The 26,281-nt window shown below is 40.4% G+C and overlaps 1 protein-coding gene across 1 annotated transcript in view; it reads left to right on the top strand.

Annotated features, from left to right (window-relative positions):
* The window catches only part of RECK (reversion-inducing-cysteine-rich protein with kazal motifs), a 61,533-nt gene that overhangs the window by 5,237 nt on the left and 30,015 nt on the right, over positions 1-26,281 (top strand). Inside the window, exons 2-5 of the mRNA XM_014941003.1 lie at positions 3,371-3,445; positions 7,042-7,078; positions 15,827-15,912; positions 18,521-18,568. Coding sequence (XP_014796489.1) covers positions 3,371-3,445; positions 7,042-7,078; positions 15,827-15,912; positions 18,521-18,568 — 246 coding nt within the window. The remainder of the gene's footprint in view (positions 1-3,370; positions 3,446-7,041; positions 7,079-15,826; positions 15,913-18,520; positions 18,569-26,281) is intronic.

Below are 26,281 nucleotides of genomic sequence, written 5' to 3'. Positions count from 1 at the left end.
TCCGCCAGGCAGCTCTCCAGCCATTCTTCCCCAAGCCTGTAGCGCTGCTCAAAAGACACAGTCATGCTCTTCATGGTGGTATGTAGTGGGAGGACAAGTGAGAGCAGTCATAAATTGAAACTAAAGAGTTCCACCTGCTCCAGCCATTCTTCCCCAAACCTGTAGCGCTGCTCAAAAGACAGTTCATAAGTTTATTTTTGGGAAGTTTCACAATTATAAGGTTCCTGGCAGCATTCATATCTGTACCACTCCAAAGATCTCTATCCGGATCCTCCTCCAAGCTTAAGAATCGTCCATCCCTGTCCTCAGGAAAACATGTTCATGTTTCAAGAGTCTGGCTTGGCTAAACAGAGAAGTTGTAAGCAAACTTCAATGCAGAAAGACAGTATAGAGAAGATAGAAGCAGGGAAAGGTTGTAAAAGAGGAATTTAGAAAGTTTGCCTGGGCATGTAAGGTTATACTGGGAAAGAAAGCTCAACTGGAGTTGAGACTTGCAGAGGATGTCAAGGGCAACAAGGCGTGCTATGGCAGTAGTTACAGGCTGAAGAAGGAAAATATTTAGTGTCAGCAAACAGATAAGACAGAGGTAATGAATGCCGCCTTTCCTGAGTATTAACAAGGTCTCCCAGTCCCCTGTGCACAGAGATGGGGTTCAAGGAGGAGTTCTACCTGTAATAGGTGACGGTTGAGTCAGGAATTACTTGAGAAAATTTGGTCCATACAATTCCGTGGGAGTAGACAGACCGTATCTGAGGGTGCTGAGAAAGCTGGCTGGTCTCTCAGCAAGGTTGCTATATATCATCTTTGAAAGGTTGTGGAATCTGGGAGAGGTCCCCAATGACTGGAGAAGGTCAAACAATTTACACATCTTTAAAAAGAAAAAAAAGTAAAAAGTCCCCCAAAGGACAGTTCCCAATCCAACAGGCTACAGGCTGGTCATCTCCTCTTAAATCCCTGGGAAAACTATCGACAGAGTCCTCTCGGAACACATTTCTGAGCAAGCAAGGGGTAAATTATGCCTAACAAACCTGTTTGCCTTTGATAATAAGGCTGGATTTCTGGATGAGGGGAAGGAAAGGAGTGGATGTCATTTGTGTTGACGTTAACAAGACCTTCAACACTGCCTCCCTCAATATTTTTGTATCTAGTTTAGGATACTATGGTTTTGATGGGTGGACAACTAGATGAGTGAAAAAATTGGCTGGATAATCAGGCTCAGAGATAGAGGTTAGTGGGTCCTACTCCACCTGCAGGCTAATAAGAAGTGGAATACCACAGGAGTCTGTTTTGGGACCTGTCATGTTTAACATCTTTATCATGACTTGGAGGAGGTGACAGATTTTGCTCCTGTTGAGTCTTCAGGCAATACCAAGCTGGAAGGAAAAGTTGATAATCTTAACAGCAGGGCTGTCATCCAGAAGGACCTGGACAGATAGAAGGAATTGGCCAACAGGAACTTTATGAAATTCAGCAAGGACAAAAGCAAAGTCCTGCACCTGGGAAGAAAGAATTGCTTGTACGAATTGGAGATTGATTCGCTAGGGAGTGGATTTGCTGAAAAAGGACCCGGGGTACTGGTGTACTGGTAGTAAGCTGAACATGAGCCAGCAGTGTGCCCCAGCAATAAAGAAGGCATCCTGGGCTATATTAGCAGGAGCATAGCCAGTAGGTTTAGAGAGATTATTCTCCCCAGTTAGTCAGCCAACACTTGCTGACCCCATCTAGAATACTGCATGCTGTTTTGTTCACCCGTTACAAGAAAGACATGAGTTAACTGGAACAAGTTAGCAAAAGCACCAAGGTGATCAGGGGCCTGGAGCACGTGCCCTCTCTGGAGAAGCTGAGGGAACTGCCTTTAGCCTGCAGAAGAATGAGCACCTCAGAGCAGCCTTCTGATACATATAATAGAATCATAGAATCATCTAGGTTGGAAGGGATCTTTAAGATCATCTAGTCCAACCATCAGCCTAACTCTGACAAAAAAATAAATAAGCAATAAAAAAAAAAAAATAAATCACTAAACCATATTCCCGAGGACCATGTCAACCCGTCTTTTGAACACCTCCAGGGATGGTGCCTCAACCACTTCCCTGGGCAGCTTATTCTAATGCTGGATAACCCTTTCTGTGAAGAAATTTTTCCTAATATCCAATCTAAACCTCCCCTGGCACAACGTGAGGCCATTTCCCCTTGTCCTATCTCCTGTGACTTGGGAGACGAGACTGACCCCCCCTTCTCTACACCCCCCCTTCAGGTAGTTATAGAGCACGATAAGGTCTCCCCTCAGCCTCCTTTTCTCCAGGCTGAACACCCCCAGCTCCCTCAGCTGCTCCTCCTAAGACTCACTCTCCAGACCCCTCACCAGCTCCGTTGCCCTTCTCTGGACCCGCTCCAGCCCCTCAATGTCGTTTTTTGTGGTGAGGGGCCCAAAACTGGACACAGCCCTCGAGGTGAGGCCTCACCAGTGCCCAGTACAGGGGGACAATCACCTCTCAGGTCCTACTCACCACGCTGTTCCTGATACAGGCCAGGATACCATTGGCCTTCTTGGCCACCTGGGCACACTGCTGGCTCCTGTTCAGCCGACAGTCGACCAACACCCCCAGGTCCTTTTCCGCCAGGCAGCTCTCCAGCCATTCTTCCCCAAACCTGTAGCGCTGCTCAAAAGACAGAGTCATGCTCTTCATGGTGGTATGTAGTGGGAGGACAAGTGAGAGCAGTCATAAATTGAAACTAAAGAGTTCCACCTGGTTTTCACTTAGTAACAAAGCTGCCTTGCAGTGGCCGTGGCTACCTTCTCGGCACCCTCAGTTGCATCCCATCCAGCCTCATGAACTTCACTTTACTTAGGTGGTGCTTAACTTGATCTTGCTCTGCTGTGGGTAGTATTCATTCCCCTGTTAGTTTTCATATTCTCTTTAATCTAGGTTTTGTTTATCTTTCTTCCACAAAAATTACTTGTTACAGGGTTTTTTGGAGAGAGTTTAGTTGTCTGAGGTCGTGTAACATGTAGCAGAAGATTAATTAAGTAAATAAGAGTCATATCATATTTTGATATGTGGGGCAGAAATCTTCTTATGTTTTTCACACTGTCTATTCAGTAGAAACTTTTTGATTGAAGTGTTTGAAGAGGAAATTCTCATTCACTTCTAAATATAAAAAAATCCTCTTCATAAAAAGCCGGATATATATGAAAGACTACAGATATATAAAAGAAAATCTTAACTTTATATTGTTTACATATTGACTGTTAGCCAACGTTTTCAAAGGATAGACAGTAGTGGAACTAAAACCAAAGAAATCAATGGAAAAAAGTATTCAGTACGTAGTTACATTCTATATGGTTTAAGGTATTTTTTGTTTCTAACAGATTTTGTCTTCTAAAAGTGATTCCCGTTTGAAGCACTTACTGCAGCGAGCACCTGAGTATTGTCCAGAATCAATGGTAAGACTTGCTTGTTTTTAATTAAAGAAAAAAAAATAACTAATCTTGTATTAGCAGAGTTTTGCTTGCAAAAATAAGGTTGTAAAAATTACTTTTATTTACTTGCTCAGTCTTCAGCTGGTAGAACATGTGTGTATGTCTTCAAGCTTTTTCCTCCTTGTTACGAAGACTAGTAAAATTCTTATAATGAAATTTGATCCTTAAAGTAGGATTTATTTTTCTTTTGTAAAGCCATCATATATTATGCTACTTGCAATAGGATGGGATTTGACAATTTTGCTGGGTGTCTTGGTTGTGTAAGCTATGAAATGCAGTGAAAATCTGACCTATGTTGTAAAAAATTGTGCTGGGTGTTTGTCACTTGGATGTTGATGACAACGACATTAAAGCTGTGGGGTCTTGGTTGGGCTAAGGCAAGGAGACCATCATACCTGCTCTGAATGGTTTATGTCCATATCTGACAAACTGGAGTAATTGGATAGTTACTGAATAAGTAAGATAATGCTTTCCTAAAAGTTCTGTAGTGTATCACTGAAAAATTAGGAATGTAATCTGCTCCCTATCTAAGCAATGATCTAATAGGGGAAGAGATAAGCACTATCATTCAAATTGTAAATTCTGGAGTCTTGGTTCTTGACAACTTAGAATATATCAATATATGCTGTCAGAAGGGTCTGCTTTCTTGTAATTATTGATACTTCTAAACAGTATAAATAAAGTTTCCACCTAGCTAAAACATATACATTGCAAGTGGGCAATGTATAGGAGTAGCAAATCTGAGAATAACACTTTATAAGCAACTTTGCAGGACTGTGTTTGCTTATAGATCCTTTCCTCTTCCTCAAAAGTGTGGGTTTTTTCAGTGTTTTGTTTCTGTGGATGGTCAACTCTAAGGTCTTAGAAAGTTATAGACAGCTGATGGTGTGAGCAAAACCTGTGGAATGAAAGCATATAGAAGTGGACAATAGCATTAGTTTTGGTACTGGTTTTCTTTATCTTTTATTCCCTGCTAGGTAAAGTAGGATCTATCTGTATAGAAGAGGAGAGCGTTTTTAGAAAACAGGACTAGAGAGCACCTGAAAATGGGAAAATGACTGACACGATTTTTTTTTTTAACTCCCCATTGCCATCTTTATAAATGGCAAATTTACTATCCAGTATGTATCTTAAATTAACATCACCGAAACAGTAATTTTTGTAAAATTTTAAAAGACATCTAGATATAAAATATTTAACAGTTCAATTAATACTATATTTGCTGTTTTGAGATACCACTTGTCTTTGTTGGAGAAGTATTCTAGTGACATTCCAGATGAGTGGATAGGTTATGCATTTAATCAGATGGTCTATTTTCTGGAACACTGGTTACAGACATTGTGCTGTCTATATTCCTTCAGGTGATATGATAGAAAGGGTATTGCCAGGTATTAAGTAATATAGTAACTGCCAACACAAGAGGCAACTTTGTCTTAGAATCATAGAGGTTTGAAAAGACCCTTAAGATCGAGTCCAACCATTAACCTTTTCATGCAATAAAGGAAGTCAACTGAATCAATGGGGTGGAACTAGTAGAAGTAGCAGCTCTTTACCCTTTTCTTTTGAGCTGACTTTGACTTTTATCTGAGGAGGAAACTCCCTTAGATACAGATGAGGACAGTTTTAACAGTTTTCGATGATTAGATGCATACCCATTGCAACTTTAGAAAGTCATTAATTCCTGTGATGACAGAATCATTGCATGACAGTGTGGGTCATCCTTTCAGTGAGACTGAATTGAACTTTTCATTTTTGTCTTAAACATGTTCAACACTCTCATTTAAAGCTCCTTGTGGTGGGTTGACCTTGTCTAGGTGCCAGGTGCCCACTAAGCCACTCTGTCACTCCTCCTCTTCAACTGGACAGGGGAGAGAGAATATGATAAAAAGCTTGTGGTCAAGGTAGGGCCAGGGAGATCACTCACCAGTTACTGCCACGGACAAAACAGACTCGACTTGGGGAAATTAATTTATTGTCAATCAAAAGATCAGAGTAGGATAATGAGAAATAAGAACAAATCTAAAAACACCTTCCCCCCACCCTTCCCTTCTTCCCGGGCTCAGCAGTATGGCTAACCGGGGAGGTCCCAGTTGAGTGGAGATTAACTAATGTGATGCCCATCCACAAGGATAAGAACAAATCTAAAAAGGACTACAGTCCTGTCAGTCTGACCTCAGTGCCTGGGAAGGTTATGGAACAGATCATCTTGAGTGTCATTACGTGGCACATGCAGGACAGCCAGGTGATCAGGCCCAGTCTGCGTGAATTTATGAAAGGCAGGTCCTGCTTGACAAACCTGATCTTCTATGACAAAGTGGCCCTCATAGTAGATGAGGGAAAGGCTGTTGAAGTTGTCTACCTGGACTTTAGTAAAGCCTTTGACACTGTTTCCCACAGCATTCTCCTGGAGAAACTGGCCGCTCATGGCTTGGATGGGAGTGCTCTTCGCTGGGTAAAAAACTGGCTGAAGGGCCAGGCTCAAAGAGTGGTGGTGAATGGAGTTAAAGTCAGTTGGCGAGAGGTCACAAGTGGTGTTCCCCGGGGCTCAGTATTTGGGCAGATTCTGTTTAATATCTTTATCAACGACCAGGACTAGGGAATTGAGTGCATCCTTAGTAAGTTCGCAGATGATGCCTAATTAGATGGGAGTTGATCTCCTTGAGGGTAGGAAGGCTCTACAGAGGGATCTGGACAGGCTGGGTCGATGGGCTCAAGCCAATGGTATGAGGTTCAACAAGGCCAAGTGCCGGGTCCTGCCCTTGGGTCACAACAACCTCATGAATGCTACAGGCTTGGGGAAGAGTGGCTGGAGATGCCTGGCAGAAAAGGACCTGGTGGCACTGGTTGACTGTCATCTGAATATGAGCTAGCAGTGTGCCCAGGTGGCCAAGAAGGCCAACAGTATCTCTGCCTGTATCAGGAATAGTGTCCCTTCCAACCTAGACAATTCTGTGGAGTGATTCTAACTTCACTCCTGATAGACCATGTCCTTGGGACCAGAAGTGCTTTGCAGTCAGTGTGAACCCAACAGATCTCCATTGTAAATTTTCGTGTTGGTAAACTTCACTTATACAAATCTTTCTTACATGTATCTGTCTTTCCCTGAAGCTACATTTCGTTTGTTTTGTGGGTAGTTATATATAGTGTTTGGTGGTTTTTTTTTAAGCTGGTGGAATGGAGTGCTAGGGCAATAAGCTTCTCCACAGGTCCTGGTCATAGATAAATCTTTTTTTCTTTATCTAAACAGTTGCTACTTAGTTCTCTAAACACTGGTGGAGAAAGCTGACTAGATAGCATATTCCAGGTATTCACAGCATGTTCTGCACCTACAATACATTGCTCTTGATTCCATACTCTGTAGGTGGCAGCCTTCTTGTCAAAGCACGTGATACTCAACTTATATCATGTAGTGCTTCTTTAAGAGATGTTTTAGACATAAGAATTCTTCCAATAGCGTACATAAAACCCAGGGTAAAAATGGTGAAAATGCTGGTTTGTGTCTGTTAGAAAATCTCTTATTCTATAAACTTACTTTTGCTTAATTCCATTTTACTTTTCAGGGAGAAGTGTGGGGTTGTATAAATTCTTCTTTGCCAGGTAAGAAATCTTTGAATTGTGTTGCTTTTTCACCATATGCATGTTTTGATGTTATGTCTACCATCTGCACGTGTAGATTTCATGCTAATTTCACTTTCATTATGCTTTCATTATAAACTTCATTTGATGTCTAATTTCCTTTAGAACTGGGTTACCTGCCCTTTTCTTTTTTCAATGTTTCTTTTCTTTTTCTGGTGAGAAAATGTTTAATATGTTTGTATATGTTTGATTAAACATATGTGCTTCTGGGACACATACAAGAAATATCAAAGTTTCTTTCTTTTAAAGTTTTTTATATTATTTTTAGTTTCAGTATACCTTAGCCTGATTTGTAAGATCATGGATTATTGCAACTTTGCTCTAGATGCAGTATAATTTGGGAAAAAAATTGAGTAATGGGAAAGTAGTAAGAACTAGACAAAAGAGTTAAGAAGTGCAGAGGCTTAGATCAAGAACTAAATTTCTTGGTGCAGGTGGATATAGAAAGTTAAAACACAAATCACAAGACAGGACTGTTAGGTTAATAGAAGAGATCAAAAATAGATCAAATTGGATTTAAGTAGTACTATCGTATCATATGTCATTTTTAAAAGACTGGGTGAAATTATCATGCTACAGTCGAAAAAGTGATAGTGAGGAAAGAGGAGACTGTAATAATTTCATGGCATCTGCACTGACTTTCCCCAGACCCTGCTTCAAAGGCAAACTGTTGATTCCAGTGCACGCAAAGAGATTTGCTGTCTTATATTTTGCTAGTTTTACTTAATAATATCTTTTGGAGTTGCAGTGCTTCTGTCATATCTAAAACCTGATAAATTTTTAGTTGGAGACAAAACCTAATCTTCACTGAAGCTCAGTGGCTATATACGTATGAGTGGCGATGCTTTTACTGCAAGTGAGAAATGCATATTTTATTTTGAATGTCAGGTTTGTGTAAGCAAGTGAAAAAGCATTAGAAATCTTTCTTAATGAACCAGTTTGAAATTGTCTTTCTCTACTTTCTGAATTGGTGTGAGGCCTTGTCAGTGCTTTTATGGTAGGATTCTATTCTCTGATTTATTGGGGGTGTGGGGTGACAGGGGAAGTCACTTCTTCAGTGGTGCTGTAAATTATAGTTTAGTCCTGTGATAAAAGTGAAATCTTCCTGTAGTATCATGAGCCTGTATCCTGAACTTTGTACTTGACTCAAGTCACTTTTCATTCTTCTTGCATATGAAATTATATTACTGTTTTCTTCTTTGATGTGAGCTACTTTTAAAATTCTTTTGAATATTCTCCGGCGATTCCATCCACTGTAGGATTGTGTAAATTATTGATACAGTGTATATAGGACAGCATTATAGGGAAAGCTCTCATTCCCTTTCTGGGAAACCAGTACAATGAGTGCCTCTGTGAGGTGCCCGTACGCTAGTGCACACAGCATGGGGAGCAAACAGGAGGAGTTAGAAGTCTGTGTGCAGTTACAGGGCTACAGTTTTATTGGGGTGACAGGGACATAGCAGGAAGGCTCCTACAGCAGGAGAGGTACAGGAAGGACAAACCAAGGAGGGGAAATGCTCTTTATGTGTGAGTGTAATTGGCATGCATGGAGCTCCACCTGGGGATGGATGGTATGCCAGCTGAGAACAGCACATGGGCATATGAGTGGCATAGCATGGGCATATCAACATCTTAGTGAGCAGTCCAACATGGGTGATGTTGTGCGTGTCAGCTACAGCCTGCCCTGATCAGGAAGAAGTGGTAGATGAGGCCTTCTTCATACAGCTGGAAGAAGTCTCAGGTTCACAGGTTCCTGATGTTCGTGGGCAACTGTAATCACTCTGGTACCTTTTGAAGACACAACACAGGAGGACACACGCAATCTGCTTGGAAGAATCCCATGGGATATGGCCCTGGAGAGAAGAAGGGTCCAAGAGAGCTGGTTGATTTTCAAGGATCACCTTATATGAGCTCCAATTATGCATTATGGGGTTAGAAAAGCAAAAGTCTATCACAGAATTGTAGTGGTTGGAAGGGACCTTTGGAGATCATCTGGTCTAACCCTCCTGCCAAAACGGGTTCACCTAGAGTAGGCTGACCAGGAATGCATCCAGGCAGATTTTTAATATCTCCAGAGAAGGAGACTCCACAGTCTCTCTGGGCAGCCTGTTCCAGTGCTCTGTTACCCTCAAAGTTAAGAAATTTTTCCACATCTGGAGTTGATTCTAGTGAGGTATATGAAGGACAGCCAGAAAGCCGCCCTGTTTCTTTAATTATATCAGCAACAAAATGAAGACTAGGAAGAATGAGGATCTGCTGCTGAATAGGGGAGGAAACCCATGATATGACATTAAAAAGGTAACCATGGCAGCCTTTGACCTCAGTCTTTACTGGTAAGATGAGCCTTCAGGAATGCCAGATCCTTGAGATCAGTGGTAAAGCCCGAAGCAAGGAACACTCGAACTTGATGGAGGAGGATTGGGACAGGTAATATTTAAGTGAACTGAATATAACTCTATGGGACCTGATGGATACCCTTGGGAGTGCTGAGGGAGTTGGCTGATGTCATTGCAAGGTCACTCTCCATAATCTTTGAAAAGTTACAGTTATTGAGAGAAGATGCTGAGGACTGGAAGAAAGCAAATGTCACTCCTGCCTCTAGAAAGGGCAAGGAGGACCCGGGGAACTACAGGCTGGTCAGTCTCACCTCAAACTCTGGGAAGGTAATGAAGCAGATTTTCCTGCAAAGCAGTTCCAAGCACATCAAGGACAAGAAGTTGATTGGTTATATTCAGCATGGATTTACGAAGGGGTGAAATTGTGCCTAACCAACCTGATAACTCTCCATGATGAGAAGACTGGCTTGTTATATGAGGGTAGAGCAGTGGATGTTGTCTATCTCAACTTCAGTAAGGCTTTCAGCACTGTTTTTTTTTTTTATAATGTCCTTATAGACAAGCTGATGAAGTGTAGGCTGGATAAGTGGACAGTGGAGGTAGGTTGAAAACTGGCTGAACTGCTGTTCTCAAAGGTTTGTGGTCAGTGTCCTAGGAGTATAACCTCAGTGTATTTGCAGATGATACAAAACTGGGAGGAGAGTTTGATAGACCGGATAGTTGTGCTTCCATTCAGAGGGATGGAGAAATAGGCAGACAGGAACATCATGGAGTTCCAAAAAAGGAAACGCAAAGTCCCATACCTGGTGAAGACCCCATGTTCCACAGCACGCAGGAGGCTGACCATCTGGAAGGCAGCTTTGTAGAAACAAAGCTTGGTGGACAGCAAGTGGAATGTGATCCAGCAATGTGCCCTTGTAGCAAAGGTGGCCAAAAGCACCCAGACTGCATTAGGAAGAGTGTTCCCAGCAGATCATGGGAGGTGATCGTTCCCCTCTACTCAGCACGGGTGAGACCACATCGGGTGTGCTGCGTCTGGCTCTGGGTGTCTCAGTACAAGAAAGATATGAACATACTGGAGCAAGTCCAGCAAAGAGCTATGATAAGGGATTGGGACATATATGAGGACAGTCTGAGAGAGCTGGGAGATGATTCTGCTCCCTCTACTCCCACCTGGAGTATCCAGCTATGGTGCCCCCAACACAAGAAGGGCATGGACCTGTTGGAGTGAGCCCAGAGGAGAGTCACAAAGATGCTCAGAGGGCTGGAGCACCTCTCCTATGAAGACAGGCTGAAAGAGTTGGGGTTGTTCAGCCTGGAGAAGAGAAGGCTCCGGGGAGACCTCATTGTGACCTTTCAGTACTATTTCTTTTTCAGTTCTTTTTCCATCTTCCTTTTTGTTTTCCTCCCCACTTTACTCGGGGTCATGGTGATCCAGTGTTTCTCTGATGTTTTCAGAATGTAGAATGTTTCTCTCATCACAAAATAAATGTACTGGAGATGACATTCTAATTGTTCGTGTTTATGCAGCTTTTTACTCCTGTTTCTGACTTCAATACTCTTGTGGAGACTGCAGTGAAATGTTTATAAAAAGGAAGAAATATGTGTGTATTTTGTAAGTCATCTCGCTAATGTGATGTGGCTTTTGGAAACTTTTTGGAGGACATGTGGAATAAGAGCCTGTGTTAAGCAAATAGGTATCTTTTATTTCTTATAGTTCAGGGATCCGTATTGTACTTCTATCAGTTAATTTGGTGAATAGTCAGAACTATGGACTCCTATCGATTAATTGTGCACTGGAGGTGTATTTTCAGCTAGAAATGCGTGCATTTTAATTACCTTCACTACAAAATTAATTTATAAGTTACTGTATTAAAATCACAGTTCAATGCTTTTTGGAGATGGGACATCATTTTTTTTTTTTTTTCTCTGCAAGCTTGTCTGCTACTCATAAATATTCTGGGGAGAGGTCCACATGCCAAGAAATCTCTAACTGTGTCTGAAAATTATCAGCATTCTTAATTTGGCATGTATTTGTAGCTTGCTTCATTCTTTTAGCACAGTTTAGTTCCAGTAAAAGTATGTCTGAAAACCACAGGCTCTGTATTGCACAAAACGTGGATGCTTGATTATTTTGTGGTGATTTAGTGGAGACATCGCCCTTAAAGCTGGATAGCTGTGTGGTTATCATGTGTTTTTCCTGGAGATATCTGGTTATTGCAGCAGAGATTTCTGGAAGTCTTGTTTTTCATATTGTGCATGATATTTCTTTTACATTTCTTAGGTTGCTTATACCTTGCAATATCAATTACTAATAAATATTCTACCAAACATTACTGTTTTGATTGAAAGGAGTCTGTGATGCAAGTTATGCAGAAGCAACTGGTACACTATTTTTAGGCCTAAAATAGAAAGTGATGGGTAGTTGATTTTGTGATTAATTGTATGTGTAGTTAAACATATGGGCATTACTTCCATGTAGATGTGCACGTACTTTGCATCAAATTGCAACTTTTTGAACATTGATTACAAAGTACTGATGTGTGCACAACAGCCATCTCTCCAACACTTCCAAAAAGATGCTCAATCTCTGAAAAACTAATTCTCAGTTACGGAAGCGGAAGGTGAGCTGAGGTGCTGCTGTTTGTGGCCTTCACAGCTGCTTTGAACTGGGAAAAGTAGCCAATACTCTGAATAGATGTGAAAAGGATTTGGACAGTCTCCAAAAAGACAGGTAAATCAGTGGCCTACAGTCCTTCCAGAAGGTCTGGACCATACACATGGTACACAGCTACTTTGGACTGACAGAGTGCAGGCTGCACCAAAAAACTGTCCTTCAACCTTTGCCTCTCTGCTCCCTCCACCTGCTGCTACCTAGGTTGTGGTGAGCACTAAGGTTTGAATTTGCATTTTAATAAATTTAATTAATATTTTAATTTGCTGGGAAAATATTTTGTGCTGCTGTTTGTGGCCTTCACAGCTGCTTCGAACTGGTTTGAATTGGAAAAGTGAGCCAATACTCTGAATAGATGTGAAAAGGATTTGGACAGTCTCCAAAAAGACAGGTAAATCAGTGGCCTACAGTCCTTCCAGAAGGTCTGGACCATACACATGGTACACAGCTACTTTGGACTGACAGAGTGCAGGCTGCAGCCAAAAACTGTCCTTCAACCTTTGCCTCTCTGCTCCCTCCACCTGCTGCTACCTAGGTTGTGGTGAGCACTAAGGTTTGAATTTGCATTTTAATAAATTTAATTAATATTTTAATTTGCTGGGAAAATATTTTAGTTTAGCTCCAGATTTTGCTTCTCCTTTTATAAATTTACCATTAGTGTGTTTTCTTAATTTGCCTGTCAGAATGTCACGGAAGACTGATACTGCTAAGACTTTATATTCCACCTGTGTTTATAAATTAGTTTAGCTCCAGATTTTGCTTCTCCTTTATAAATTTACTATTAGTGTGTTTTCTTAATTTGCTCGTCAGAATGTCACAGAAGACTGATACTGCTAAGACTTTATATGCCGACAGTGTATTTTAAAGGCAATTTTGTTCATGATACATACCTACAGGTGATTGTTTTCTGTTGATTGCAATGATTTTTAATGATTTTTTTTATCAGTATTTTCTAAGCATTTGAATGAGTGTTAGCTCACTGGTCTCACTCCTGGCTCTTTCCCTTCCCCTTTTTAAAGCTGGACATTACATGTGAATTTTCTGAATAGGCATTTCTATTAGACTTCAGAGCAGTTTTTTAAATTAAGAGGTTGATTCTTTTACTTCAGAATTTTTATTTCTACAAAAAAAATATATAATTTGGGCGTGTCCTAAAATACTGCTTTATTTTTAAAATATTCATAGCAAAACTTAGTGGTTCATTGAGCTAAATAATTCCACCTTCCACCCTAAGAAAAAAAAATTAACTAATTTGTAACAGCTGCTGGGAACTGCATAGGTTAAACCTTCGCTTTATTTATTTCTGTCTTTAAAGTTACGTGAGAAATAGATACAGGAATGCATTCTTCTTTTATTTGATTTCTTATGTCTTGAAAACATCTATATTTGCGAGTAGATTAAGAGGATGAAACAATGTGTTGCAGTGATTTGATTTTCCATGTAATTTTATGTTAAGAAATGAGGATAATGTGTATAGTGTAATAAATGTAAAAAGAGAGACAGGGAGATGGGAAACTTTTATTGAAGATAATTCTGGATGTAAAACCATGTTATTGCAGGGGGATAAACTCAGTGTCATGGTTTAACCCTGGCAGGCAGCTAAGCACCACACAACTGCTTGCTCACTCCCCCACCCATGGGACAGGGGGAAGAATCAGACGGGTAAAAGTGAGAAATCTCATGGGTTCAGATAAAGACAGTTTAAGAACTAAAAAATGGGGAAGGGGGAAACAAAAAAGCGGGGGGGGGGGGAAAGCAATACAAAACCAAGAAAACCAGATGATGCAAAAGAAGACATATGCTCACCACCAACCTCCACCCCCTGCAGTTTTATAGCTAAGCATGATGTCGTATGGTCTGGGATATCCCTCTGGTCAGTTAGGGTCAACTGTCCCTGCTGTGTCCCCTCCCAGCTCCTGGTGTACCCCTAGCCTACTTGCTGGTAGGTCAGTACGAGAAGTAGAAAAGCCTTGACTCTGTGTAAGCACTGCTCAGCAATAACTAAAACATCACAAATCCAAAACACAGCTCCATACCAGCTACTGTGAAAAAGCCTTACTCCATCCTAACCAAAACCAGTACAGAAAGCTTGAGGAAAAAGGAAAAACATATTCATAGAATGGTTCAATTTGAAAGCGACCTTGAAGATCATCCTGTTCCAACCCCCTGCCATAGGCAAGGACACCTCCGGCTGGACCAGGTTGCTTGAAGCACCATCCAGCCTGGCCTTGAACACTTCCAGGGATGGGGCAGCCACAGCTTCACTGGGCAACCTGTTCCAGTGCCTCACCACCCTCACAGGAAAGAATTTTTTCCTAGTGTCTAAACTAAATCTCCCCTCTTTCAGTTTAGAACCGTTGCCCTTTGTCCTGTTGCTTCACTCCCTGATAGAGAGTCTCTCCCCATCTCACCTGTAGCCCCCTTCAGGTACTGGAATGCCATTATAAGGTCTCCCCAGAGCCTTCTCTTCTCCAGGCTGAACAACCCCAACTCTCTCAGCCTGTCTTCACAGGAGAGGTGCTCCAGCCCTCTGGTCACCTTCATGGTCCTCTGCTGGATCCATTCCAACAGATCCATGTCCTTCCTATGTTGAGGACTCCAGAGCTGGACACAGTGCTCCAAGGTGGGGTCTCACCACAGCAGAGTAGAGGGGTCGAATCACCTCCCACAACTTGCTGGCCACACTTCTTTTGATGCAGCCCAGGATGTGGTTGTCTTTCTGGGCTCCCAGTGCACATTGCTGGCTCATGTCAAGCTTCTCATCCACGAGCACTCCCAAGTCCTTCTCCTCAGGGCTACTCTCCAGCCATTCTCTGCCCAACCTGTATTTGTGCCTGGGATTGCCATGTCCCAGGTGTGGGACCCTGCACTTGGCCTGGTTGAACTACATGAGTTTTGCGCACTTCTCAAACCTCTCCAGGTCCCCCTGGCATCCCTTCCCACCAGCGTGTCGACTGCGCCACACAGCCTGGTGTTGTCAGCAAACTTGCTGAGGGTGCACTCAATCCCACTGTCTGTGTCTTCAACAAAGATGTTAAACAGCACTAGTCCCAGTACTGACCCCTGAGGAATACCACTCATCACTGGCTTCCACTTGGACATTGAGCTGTTGACCACAACCCTTTGAGTGTGGCCATCCAGTCAGTTCCTTATCCATGGAGTGGTCCATCCATCAAATCCATGACTTTCCAATTTTGAGACCAGCATGTCATGTGGGACAGTGTCAAACACTTTGCGTAAGTCCAGGTATTCTGGGTTGACAAAGTTGATAGAAAAATATACTATCAAAACCAACAGAGGATCTGTCTGTAGGAGACAATGTTGTTCATTTTAATTAGGTTTTTTTTTTCCTTTTGGTTCCTGTTAGCTTATGTTTCAGATCAGATAAATCAAATTTTCCAACTCTGATACTTCCAGTGAACATATAAAATAGTTTGCATCTTTAAACTTGGTGTACAGAAGGTACTTTATAACTGCCAAGTTCAGCTTTTATTAAGGCACAGACTTGCTCTCTTCTTGCTTGAAGTTGGTTTGGAATGACTTCATAAATTCCACTAAAAATGTAATCTGTAAATAGGCTTCTTGAATGAGAACAGGATTATCAAATTTGAAGAGTAACTGGCTCACGGGGAGGGAAGGAAAAATGAGGGCATAGTTTCTCTTTCTGCTGTAATATTTACTGTCATCTTATTTTCAAAGGAGTTTTGAAGAAGTCTGACGGGTGGGTTGGTTTGGGTTGCTGCGAGCTGGCTATTGCTGTGGAATGTCGGCAAGCATGTAAACAGGTAAGGCTTTCCAACTGTTTCTCTGTGGTTAATGTCAAATGATGCTGTGTTGAGTTCATTGGTGTATTACTGTTTGTGAACATCAGGCTTAGTGCATTTTTTACATCAAAATTAAATTACCATGTAAAAATTCCTTAAAATTGCAAAATATGGCTAGATGCTTCCCAGGAAATACCACTAGGGATAGATACCAGCAGCCAAATTTCAGAAACTGAAACAAAGAATTTATGTTTTTAAAGTAAATTTGCAGTAAAAGAGTGAAAGTTCAAGTCTACTGAGGTGAAAACCTAGTTTAAAAAAAGCCATGGGGTGGGGTTTTTGGGTGGCTGGGGGGAGTTCAGATATGTAATTTCAACTGTTCTGTAGGATTAGGCTGCCTGCTATGACTTGATGAGCCTGAAGAAGACATTTTAAGACCTTAGGATTAGCTGTGCCTTTTTTTGTACATTCTGATGCCACATTTAATTGCTCAGTAATGAAGATACAATTAAGATGGAAATCTTACCGTCTTTATAACGTTGACACCACAGAAGTTCTTGTGTGAGAGCTGGTGGCAGGCATGTCCTAGCACCACTGCACATGGGAAACGGAGCTAATCCACTTAGTTTTGCTTTGCAAACAGTAGGCTTGTCATTTTTGCTGATGTGCTCTAGTTTATTACTTCGTAGTAATTTATTGGCTGAATCTGTAAAGATTCTGAAGCTCTCTTTGGTTATGCTAAACTTAAGCTGTTGATTCTTTACCTGAAAGCTGTTATTATAAAATAATGCTGAGTAGAAGGCAACGTGTGGCTGTTTATAAGCTCTCTTTTTTTTGCAGTGTAATGTTCAGTGATACAACGTCGTGGTTACAGCCCCAAATAGATTTTTGAGCCTCTTCAAAGAGGTTTATGTTCATCTGTTGGAAGAAAGTTGCTTTTGGTCTTACTATATCGCTATTTTTGTCAAGTGACAATTTTAAGCATAATGCATGAATTTTGCAATGGCCTTTTTATTAAAAATCTGTGAAGCATTTGGTCCTTTTTGGTTTTTCCAAATATATAACATAAAAACATCTTCAAAGTCAAAAAGCATATAATTATTTGTCATAATCCTTGTAACCCAGTTCTGGAGCACAGATGTACTTAATATTCACTGTAGCATAGAATAATTTAGGTTGGAAAAGACCTTTAAGACCATCAAGTCCAACCATTAACCTGGCACTGCCAAGTCCACCACTAAACCATGTCCCTCAGCACCACATCTGCAGGTCTTTGAAATCCCTGCAGGGGTGGTAATTCCACCACTACTCTGGGCAGCCTGTGCCAATGCTTGGTAACCCTTTCAGTGAAGAAATTTTTCCTTATATATAATCTAAACTTCCCCTGGTGCAACTTGAGGCCATTTCATCTTGTCCTATTGCTTGTGACTTGGGAGAAGAGGTCCTTGGCAGGACCCGGCACTTGGCCTTGTTGAACCTCATCCCATTGGCCTTGGCCATAGATCCTTGGGTCTTGCATGTTATCTGTGTAATTTTAATCTTGGACCAGCAGTCGGCTGCAAATTGTTGTCACAGAAATAAAAAAATATGCTACCTTCATCCCAAAACATAGAATTTAAATTATTTGACAAGAGATGAGCAGTGAGTACACAAACTGAGTAGTGTGAAAAAGATATGAGGAGTGAGTAGACAAACTGGGTACTTTTGATCTTCTGAAAAGAAGATGTATGTATTTGTTTCCACTTATTGCATGTCCTATGGAATTCTGTTAGCTTAGTTTTATGATTATTATATCATTTCTCGTCATTCTCACAATCAGATGCTGTATTGTTTGATTGCAGACTGAGCTGTCTCAGATTCTTGGCTGTATTTTGTACTTTAGCTGACTCTGATACATTTCATATGTTTTTCATTTAAACTAAAACCAATATTTTGCCAAACATTAGGGATGATGGGAATTATTTGGATTTTAATTTTGATTCTTGAAATTTGAGGAGGTTTCAGAGGCATTTTGATGAAGGTGTTATGATAGGTCCAAGGTCAGATTTTACCCTTGTATTTTAAATTACTGGAGGATGAAATAACTAACGTTAGTGTAATAATAATTTTGAATATCTGTCACATGAAAAAGGAGCAAGAGTTACTCTACAGGAAAAACTGATCTGCAGTTGGAAGGGAGAATTTCTGCAACTCAGTTTGACAATAGGAACCATAGGACTGTACATACAAGAGGGAGGAGAAGGGAAAGAGGCACATAAGTGGTATTGAGCATGCAAAATGGGGAGATTTTTATGCTCATGTTCTTCCACTTCCTAATTGTTCCCTGTATTCTGCTCTATCTGGTAAGCCTTTCACAAAAACAAAGTTGCTTTGTGTACTTACAGTATCAGCTAACTTTGTGCAGAAATATGAGGGTTTGGTTTTTAGTTAAGTATAGTATAGTAAGTCATGGTTTCTGCTTTTTTTTTTCTTAAAGCTTTACATGGATTCTTTAGGTTCTTAAAAGGAACATTTAAATAGATCATAAGTCCATGGCTGTGACAGTTAATTTAAGGATAGCATTGTCTTTATTTTGCATAATGATTTTATTATTTTCTACTACAAATAGAGAAACTTATCTGTCTTTCAGGCTTCTGCAAAGAATGATGTTTTAAAGGTCTGCAGGAAGGAATATGAGGTATGTGTATATGTGTCTGGATATATCTTATAAAAAAATCAACTGCTTTATTAATTCTGTAAGAAGTATCCCATAGAAGAGGGAAAGTCCAGTCTTCTTATAGTCGTATTTCTGGATATAGTCATTTTCATCCAAATGTAAATTACCTCTCTCTACAGTTTTTTAAAAGTACAATTGTTTACTATAAAAAGGGCTTGTCTTTTTTTAGACTTGCATACATATCTATATCTTCATTTGAATGGAAAAGATGCAACTTCCAAAATGGGGACATGGATTCCAAAAAAGTTCATTTCATAGGAGTTCTGATGAAAGTCAGCATTCATTGTGAGCATTCATTCCGTCAGAAACATTTTGGCTTTTATAGTAGGAGGATCAGCTTAAAAGTGACCTAAAGAAATAGATTCAGGAAAGAATAACCTTTTAAGTATCCTATCCTAATATAAATCATTTCAAATGAATAATTTTTGTGACATCAGTGAAACTATGAATGCTTTTTGCTGTTCTGCTCTTAAAATTAATCATCAGGATATTTTCAGAAATCTGCCTTTACTTATGTTCTTTTTAACACAGTTTGTAGAAATGCTATTCTGCTAGGACTTCTTTTCTTTCAATCTGTTTCTTAATTAAAAGCCAGATTCCTCCTCCCTGCTTTGTCTCATTGCCTCCTACCCTGAATCAGGTAGCCCTGCATAAATTCTGCTCATAATCAACAGTTCAGGATATCACAGTTTTCTGTTCTATTGATTTGGGCAGAAGTGTAGCTGGTTTCCTGTTTTTTCCAGGAAATATTAAATCCCTTTTCCCCCTCCCCTTTGGTCCTTTTATCTAAATAATCTACAGAGTATTTTCCTGGATTCTTCACTATTGAAATTACCATAGCCTGTTCTCTTAAAAATGAATTTTCATTGTAAGTAGTTCTGTCTCCTCTCATGCTGTGATATGCTATACTGTCAACACCTGTAAGCTTCTCCTCTATTATGCTGGTCTGTTTCCTTCTTTTTTTCTGGATTTCTGCATTGCTGTAGGAGGTTGGCCAATATGGGTTGAAGGAGAACGGGAGAGGAAAGGTAAGAGATTAAAGAATGTCTACAAAATGGTCATAGTCATCTTATTTACTTTTCCTAGTTCTTCTTTTTCCAGTTTTTATCTGGAATTTTGGAAAATGGGCCCCTCACTCTTTTCCAAGAGTGATCTTGCTGTTATTGTAGAGACAACCTTAACCCTTTCTATCTGTGCAACACTGAAGGAGAAGGAGAAAAGTGATGGAAGAAGGAATCAGTTTTCTGATTGGTGAAGAAGGAAAGAGACCTTCTTAATGAGCGCTAGGAGTAGTAGATTCAGCTACTGTGTTAGGGACAGAAATGAAGTATCTGACATGGTAGATCTTCAGTTATTACAGAATTTTCTATGACAATGGGTTTTCCTATGTATCTGGGCTTACAGATACTCATGAAAAATAGGATTCTGAATGCTCTCAAGAGACCCATTGGTTATATAAAATTCAAGGAAGTTTTTCCTAACGTATGAGATTGCAAAAAATACTTTTGGAGGGAACCTGCACTTTTTAATACCCTAGTCATTCTTTCTCCTTCTCTTAAAAAAAAAAAAAAAAATTCTTGGTGCCTTGGTGAACATGTCCTGCTACCTCTGTAGTCTGTAAGTAGCTTATGTGCCTGTGACCGGTGCCATACTTTGTACTCGGTCGGGTTGGGGGTGGAAGAAACAACAACTGGGAAGAGAGTGGCTGATAAAAACAAAAAGAGGTGACATAAGATCAGAAATAGCCTGTGAATCACAGAAATGCGATGTCATTCATGTTTGCCTTTGTGTTCAAGAATTCATTCTTCATTCTCTAAAAATGAGGATCCAATTAGATCTAATGGAAGCCTCATTAGGATCCAATTGAGAAATAATTTACAATGTAGATCGTAGTGCTAGTTCATCAACTCTCAAGTATCTTACTGAGGTATTGAATATATAAGTACATGACATGGAAGTAAAAAATAGCTGAATTTAAAGAGTAATTCCACTTTTTAAACATATATATTTGCGTCCAGATTTCCCAGAGGATTTTCATAAGCTTCTTAACAATAGTTGACTGAACCGCACATAGTAACTTCATGAGATAACCCTGAGCTTCCCACTAAGTTAGTGAGCATGAAGAACGAGGTAAGTTTTCAAGGGTAGGGCATAGGGTTCAGAGCAGCAAAAAACCCCAAATTCCAAGCAGGAAGTGTCGCAAAGTTTGAAGTTGCTAAGCAGAGTCTTAGGTTGTACAGTAGCAGGATCACTTTAACATTGATGAGACAGTTTTCACAAGATTAATTGAAGATGCTTTTTTTGCTGATCATATGCTTCTGGATTACGTTTATTGTAAATATTTATGAAGCTTGTGATTCTTCTAATGTGGAGATTTTATGTGTTTTAGAAATCAATTGTGTTGTGATAAGCTATTAATTTTTGATCTGTGCATTGAAGATTCCATGTCCTATTAAGCATATTTTGATTTTCAAGTAGCAGTGCATACAGAAATTAGGAAAATTTATCACAACTTGCTGAGTGTTTTTGAGTGTTACTGAAATGTACTTTAATTGCCTTCTTTTGAAAGACTTTATTGTGGTGGTCCTTTTTCCTGTCTTCTGCTTCTCAGATACTCATTTTGTCATCTTCATTTTTTCTCTAGTTCTGTGCATCTCAACTCTCTTATCTTTCACTACTTCTTCCAGCTTTCTGCTATCCTGTTCATCTTCCTCTAAAAAGAAGGTAGGTAATAGTCTAAGGAAGAAGAAAAAGGAAGTGGAGACTATGGATTTTATGTAGGGTTTTCTGATTTTCCTATTTTTAAAAGATTTGTGTAAAGTTGATGTTCATTTTTTGAAAAGACTTCATGGAGTGCATGCTTGGAAGAGTAACTGAAAATAGCTATAAAGCTTGAAATAAGCTGTAAAGGCTTTATTATTGCATTTAAGATGACTTGTCTTCTGTGCATGGAAAGATTAGTACTAAAATTTCCAGTGGGCTGCAGCTTCTGAGTCTCTACGTGGCATACTGTGAGTTCACCTCTCTGCACATTAAGAACTCCAGTTCTTATTTCATGTGTACTAAATTAGACATTCAGACGTCTCTGGTTAATTGGCGTTATGAGAGCTTTGCTGCAGCTGAATGCTATTAACATCTGCCATGAAGTTGAAATATAGTTGGAAGTGTTGCCAGTTATTTAGCTTCTGCCCTTAAAACTTTTTTCGACACACAGTAGTGAACACTTTTGATGTCCTTGGACTGTTTAAAGGTATTTTTGCCCTTACAGTTTTGTGCACCGTTTGGCTTTATCTGACTTGGTTTTCTTACAGTTTTTAAAAGGTATACAGTTTCCAAAAGGACCTGGACAGGCTGGAGAGGTGGGCCCAGGTGAACCTCATGAGGTTCAACAAGAGCAAATGCAAGGTTCTGCACCTGGGCCGGAACAATCCTCGCCACCAATACAAACTAGGGGGTGAGGTATTAGAAAGCAGCCCTGAGGAAAGGGACTTGGGGGTGCTGGTGGACGAGAAGCTGGACATGAGCAGGCAGTGGGCAGTTGCAGCCCAGAAGGCCAATCACATCCTGGGCCGCATCAAAAGATGCGTTGCCAGCAGGTCCAGAGAGGGGATTCTGCCACTTTGCTCTGGTGAGACCTCACCTGGAGTATTGTGTGCAGGTCTGGAGCCCTCAATATAAGAAGGACATGAACCTGATGGAGAGGGTCCAGAGGAGGGCCACGAGGATGATCAGGGGGATGGAGCACCTCTGCTACAAGGACAGGCTGAGGGAGCTGGGGTTGTTCAGCCTGAAGAAGAGGAGGCTCCGGGGAGACCTAATAGCGGCCTTCCAGTACCTGAAGGGAGCCTACAGGAAGGCTGGGGAGAACCTGTTTAGAAAGGCCTGCAGTGACAGGACGAGGGGCAATGGCTTCAAGCTGGAGGGGAACAGATTTAGACTGGAGATGAGGAGAGGGTTCTTCACTGTGAGGGTGGTGGAGCACTGGAACAGGTTGCCCAGGGAGGTGGTTGAGGCCCCATCCCTGAAGATATTCAAGGAGAGGCTCGACGAGGCCCTGGGCAACCTGGTCTAGTTGGGGGTGTCCCTGCTGACTGCGGGGAGGTGGGACTAGATGGCCTTTGGAGGTCCCTTCTGGCCTGGGAAATTCTATGATTCTATGATTAAATACAGCAACTTCAAATACAGTGCCTGCTGTTTTAAATGCTGTAGTAGGATTCAGAAAAGTATTCACTGTGCTACAGTATTGGCTTGTTTTGTCTTCTAGGGTCATCTAGGTCTTCTAGGATCTTACTTTATGCTGAGGTTTTAGTGAGTGCTAACTACTAATTACCCCTTCTGAAAAATGCAGTCAGTAGCTCTTAGCTCTTGTCTAATTGTTTATATTCAGAGACAATAGATTATAACTCAAGGAGCTGGTTAGGACATCATTTAGGAAAAGGTTCCAAGACAGTTTTAATGAACTCCTAAGGCACGTGGCTGTGTGTGGCCTCTGGAAGTGCTACTTCATGAATTCAGGGTGGACTCTGACCGTACCACACACTGGAGCTAATATTATCATCTCATCTTCTGGTGCTTTTTGTCTCTATTCTCTGCTGTTCAAAGAAGGTTTATAGAACACTTCAATGGTCTTGCCAAAATTTAAGTTCTGGTGATTTTGTTCTTCCTTACTATGCAAGTGTTCTCCCTTCTTCACTGGTTTACATAATTGGTTAAAATCTCGGCCTTACTTCTTAATTACTACAAGCTTTTAAAGTTCTTAACAGATGTGCACCATCATTTGAAACTTCAGCTGACTCCACTAAAACTTAGTATGTTACCTTCTGACTTTATCTTCTATTGATAAATTCGAAGATTAAATGAAGGGAGGGAGAGATTAGGGACTTTCATTGCTTTTCTCATAGACTGAAACGTTTTGTTTCCTAGTGTATTTGTTAACTGTAGCTAATACTTCTAAATTAAGATGGCCTTAATTGGATAGGTTCTATATTCCAATATTTAACATGGTTGCATTGCCCAAGACAACCATACCAAACTTATTTTTCTGCCAGAGTTGGTAGAATACAGATACCATGATAATTTTGGGGGAGGAAAATAACCTTTGATTTTTAGCACAATGTTCTTAATTTCTGGTGTGAAAGAACAGCTTCACTGTCACTTTGCATTCAAGACACAGAGGCAGCCATTTAGAAAAAATGTGCTTAGAATATAAAAGAGTGAAGTCTTACAATGAAGAGGACTTCTTCCTTTAGCAAAATGTTCTGCTTTATTTGCGTTTGTGTGCATGCACTTTGGTTTTTGAGCCGTTACCTGCAGCTGATGAGCTCCAAAAAGAGCGAAACCAGTTAGGTCCTGCAGTACTGGCTAAAATCTTACTTCAAGGAGCTTCTGGTGAGGAAGATTAAATAATGTTCTCTGCTGGATAAACTGCAATTGCCTTTTTTTCAATTTCCATTATACCAAAAGATCTTTGAGGCTGTTTTCTGTAAGGCATACATAGTTGTGTTGCCTCTGCCTGCCACTTTCCTTCTGCTTAGAGTCTCACTGGCTTTAACCACCAGTTTCAGCAACATTTGGTTTTGAAAAAAGAGAAGTCTGAAATATGAGATTAATGCGCAAGTAAAACAAATCATTATGTTTGTGTTTTGTAAACTTCAGTATTGTTCACTTAGTATTTCGTTCACTAGTTGAAAATGGGATATCAGACCCTGTGTGTGTACACAGTAATGCCTTTTTTGTCCTCATTTTCCCAGATCTTGGTGACTTAGTTCTTCCTTTAAAGAGAACATCCTTTTCTGCTCTTTTGTTTTTCATGGGTTTTCTTTAGGTGTCTTTTTTTTTTATTCTTTTGCTTTGTTTTCACTGTCTTTCTCTTCTGACAGTTCACTAGCAGATTCAGAGGGAAGCTTGAGTGGGTGGGAAAGCTGCTGATTTCTTAAGTATGAGCGCTGCTTTGCTAGAGATGGGCATTAGCCTTGTGTTCTGTAATGAAGCTAAATTAGTAATTCTTTCGTGTCTGTATAACTGCACTCTCCTCGTGTGTCCCTGTGCTTTCTGAGAAACTGAACAGTTATCCAGACCTACACCCAAGAGCAAAGTCAGCACCCTAACTAGCACTGTGTTCTGTGGTGGCTACAGCCACTACAGTTTCATGAATCATACAATCATAGAATCATACAATCATTCAGGTTGGAAGAGACCCTTGGGATCATCGAGTCCAACCATCTACCCTACTCTACAAAGTCCTCCCCTACACCATATCCCTCAGTACCGCATCTAAACGTCCCTTAAACACAGCCAGGGATGGTGACTCAACCACCTCCCACTAACCCTAACCCTAGAAATACACTTCTCCTTTACCTTACTCTGCCTCTGGCATCTGGCAGGTCCATCTAAAAGGTCTGTCTAACTTAGTATTATACCTGTTGAATTCGCTGATATAAACTCCTAGGAGATGAGAAAAAGGAGATTTCTGTGGTATTACTGAGAAAAATCAGGTCGTGAGGAGTTGATTAGTGCCACAGCTGGTGTAAAGGACTATAGCATACACAGGACTGTACAACTGGGAATAGGGAGAGAAGAGCTGAAAACAAGGTGGAAAAGATAAGTAAAACCACCTTCTCTTAACAGAAATAAAAGCATTATTACAGTCATTCATCAATCGGTGTAACTGTAGTTTCAAAGTACAGAAAGACTTTTTATTATCTGGTTAGAGCATCCTGCCTGTATAAAATTGGTGTGTAAAATTGCTATAAGAAGATAATTTTGTCTCAGCTCCTCCTTAGAGAAAGAAAGTTGATAGACACCATAATCTTCTCAACATTCTTCTCTGTTTTGTGCGTAAACTGCATTCTGAGCTAACAGCACCAGTTACTAACAGCACTATTATTCCTGAACCTCTTTTTAATAACTTTTTTTTGTAACACTGACCTTTTAAATGACATGACAGTTTTTAGCTGAGTTTATAGCAGCATTACATCGTGATTCTAAGTATTGTTTGTGCTAACAGTATGGTCAAGTACTTGGGTATAACCACGACAGACAGACTTCAGCCTGTTCAGGAGCCTTTAGGCAACAGTATAAATCTGTTCTTTACAGCTGTAGGATGGTCACTCTTCTGCACGTTCTGTTTCCATGAGTTCTTTTGCCCCTTGTCCATGCGTGACAGGATTTCCTTTGTTGGCTAGTAAAGAGGGAAAATCTGAAATGAATCAGATGAAAACTTGGTGCTGGAATGAGGAATGTTGCTGCAAATTCATTCTTCGTCTCAGAGAAATTATGCAAAATCTTTCCTCTTGGGAGAAAGTATCTAAAATTTGGTAGAGGGTATTAGGAGAATGAAAATAAAATGTCTGAATTGTTACTTTGTGAGGTTTTGGACATTGGTTTGTGTAAGGTAGACTTTTGAATTTGTGTGTGATCTCGAAACACCTGTGCTTTCATTCGTGATCACTAATATTGTAAGTAGCTGGTCTTCATGGAAAACTAACTTAGATTTTCAAGTTAGATTAGCATCTATTCTTTTCAGGTTATTATGTCAGTGCCACATCTGCCATGTTTTAAGTTGATTTCTGACTGAAAAAAGAAGTGATGCTGCTCACTACAATATTGGGACTGTCATCTTTAAAATCTTGTGTTTGACTGTTAACATATTTCACTACCCAAAAATACATTATC

This window comes from Calidris pugnax, unplaced genomic scaffold (assembly GCF_001431845.1).
Source record: "Calidris pugnax isolate Ruff unplaced genomic scaffold, ASM143184v1 scaffold8, whole genome shotgun sequence".
In the NCBI taxonomy this organism is placed as follows: Eukaryota; Metazoa; Chordata; class Aves; order Charadriiformes; family Scolopacidae; genus Calidris; species Calidris pugnax.
This window is presented reverse-complemented; position numbering and strand designations above follow the sequence as displayed.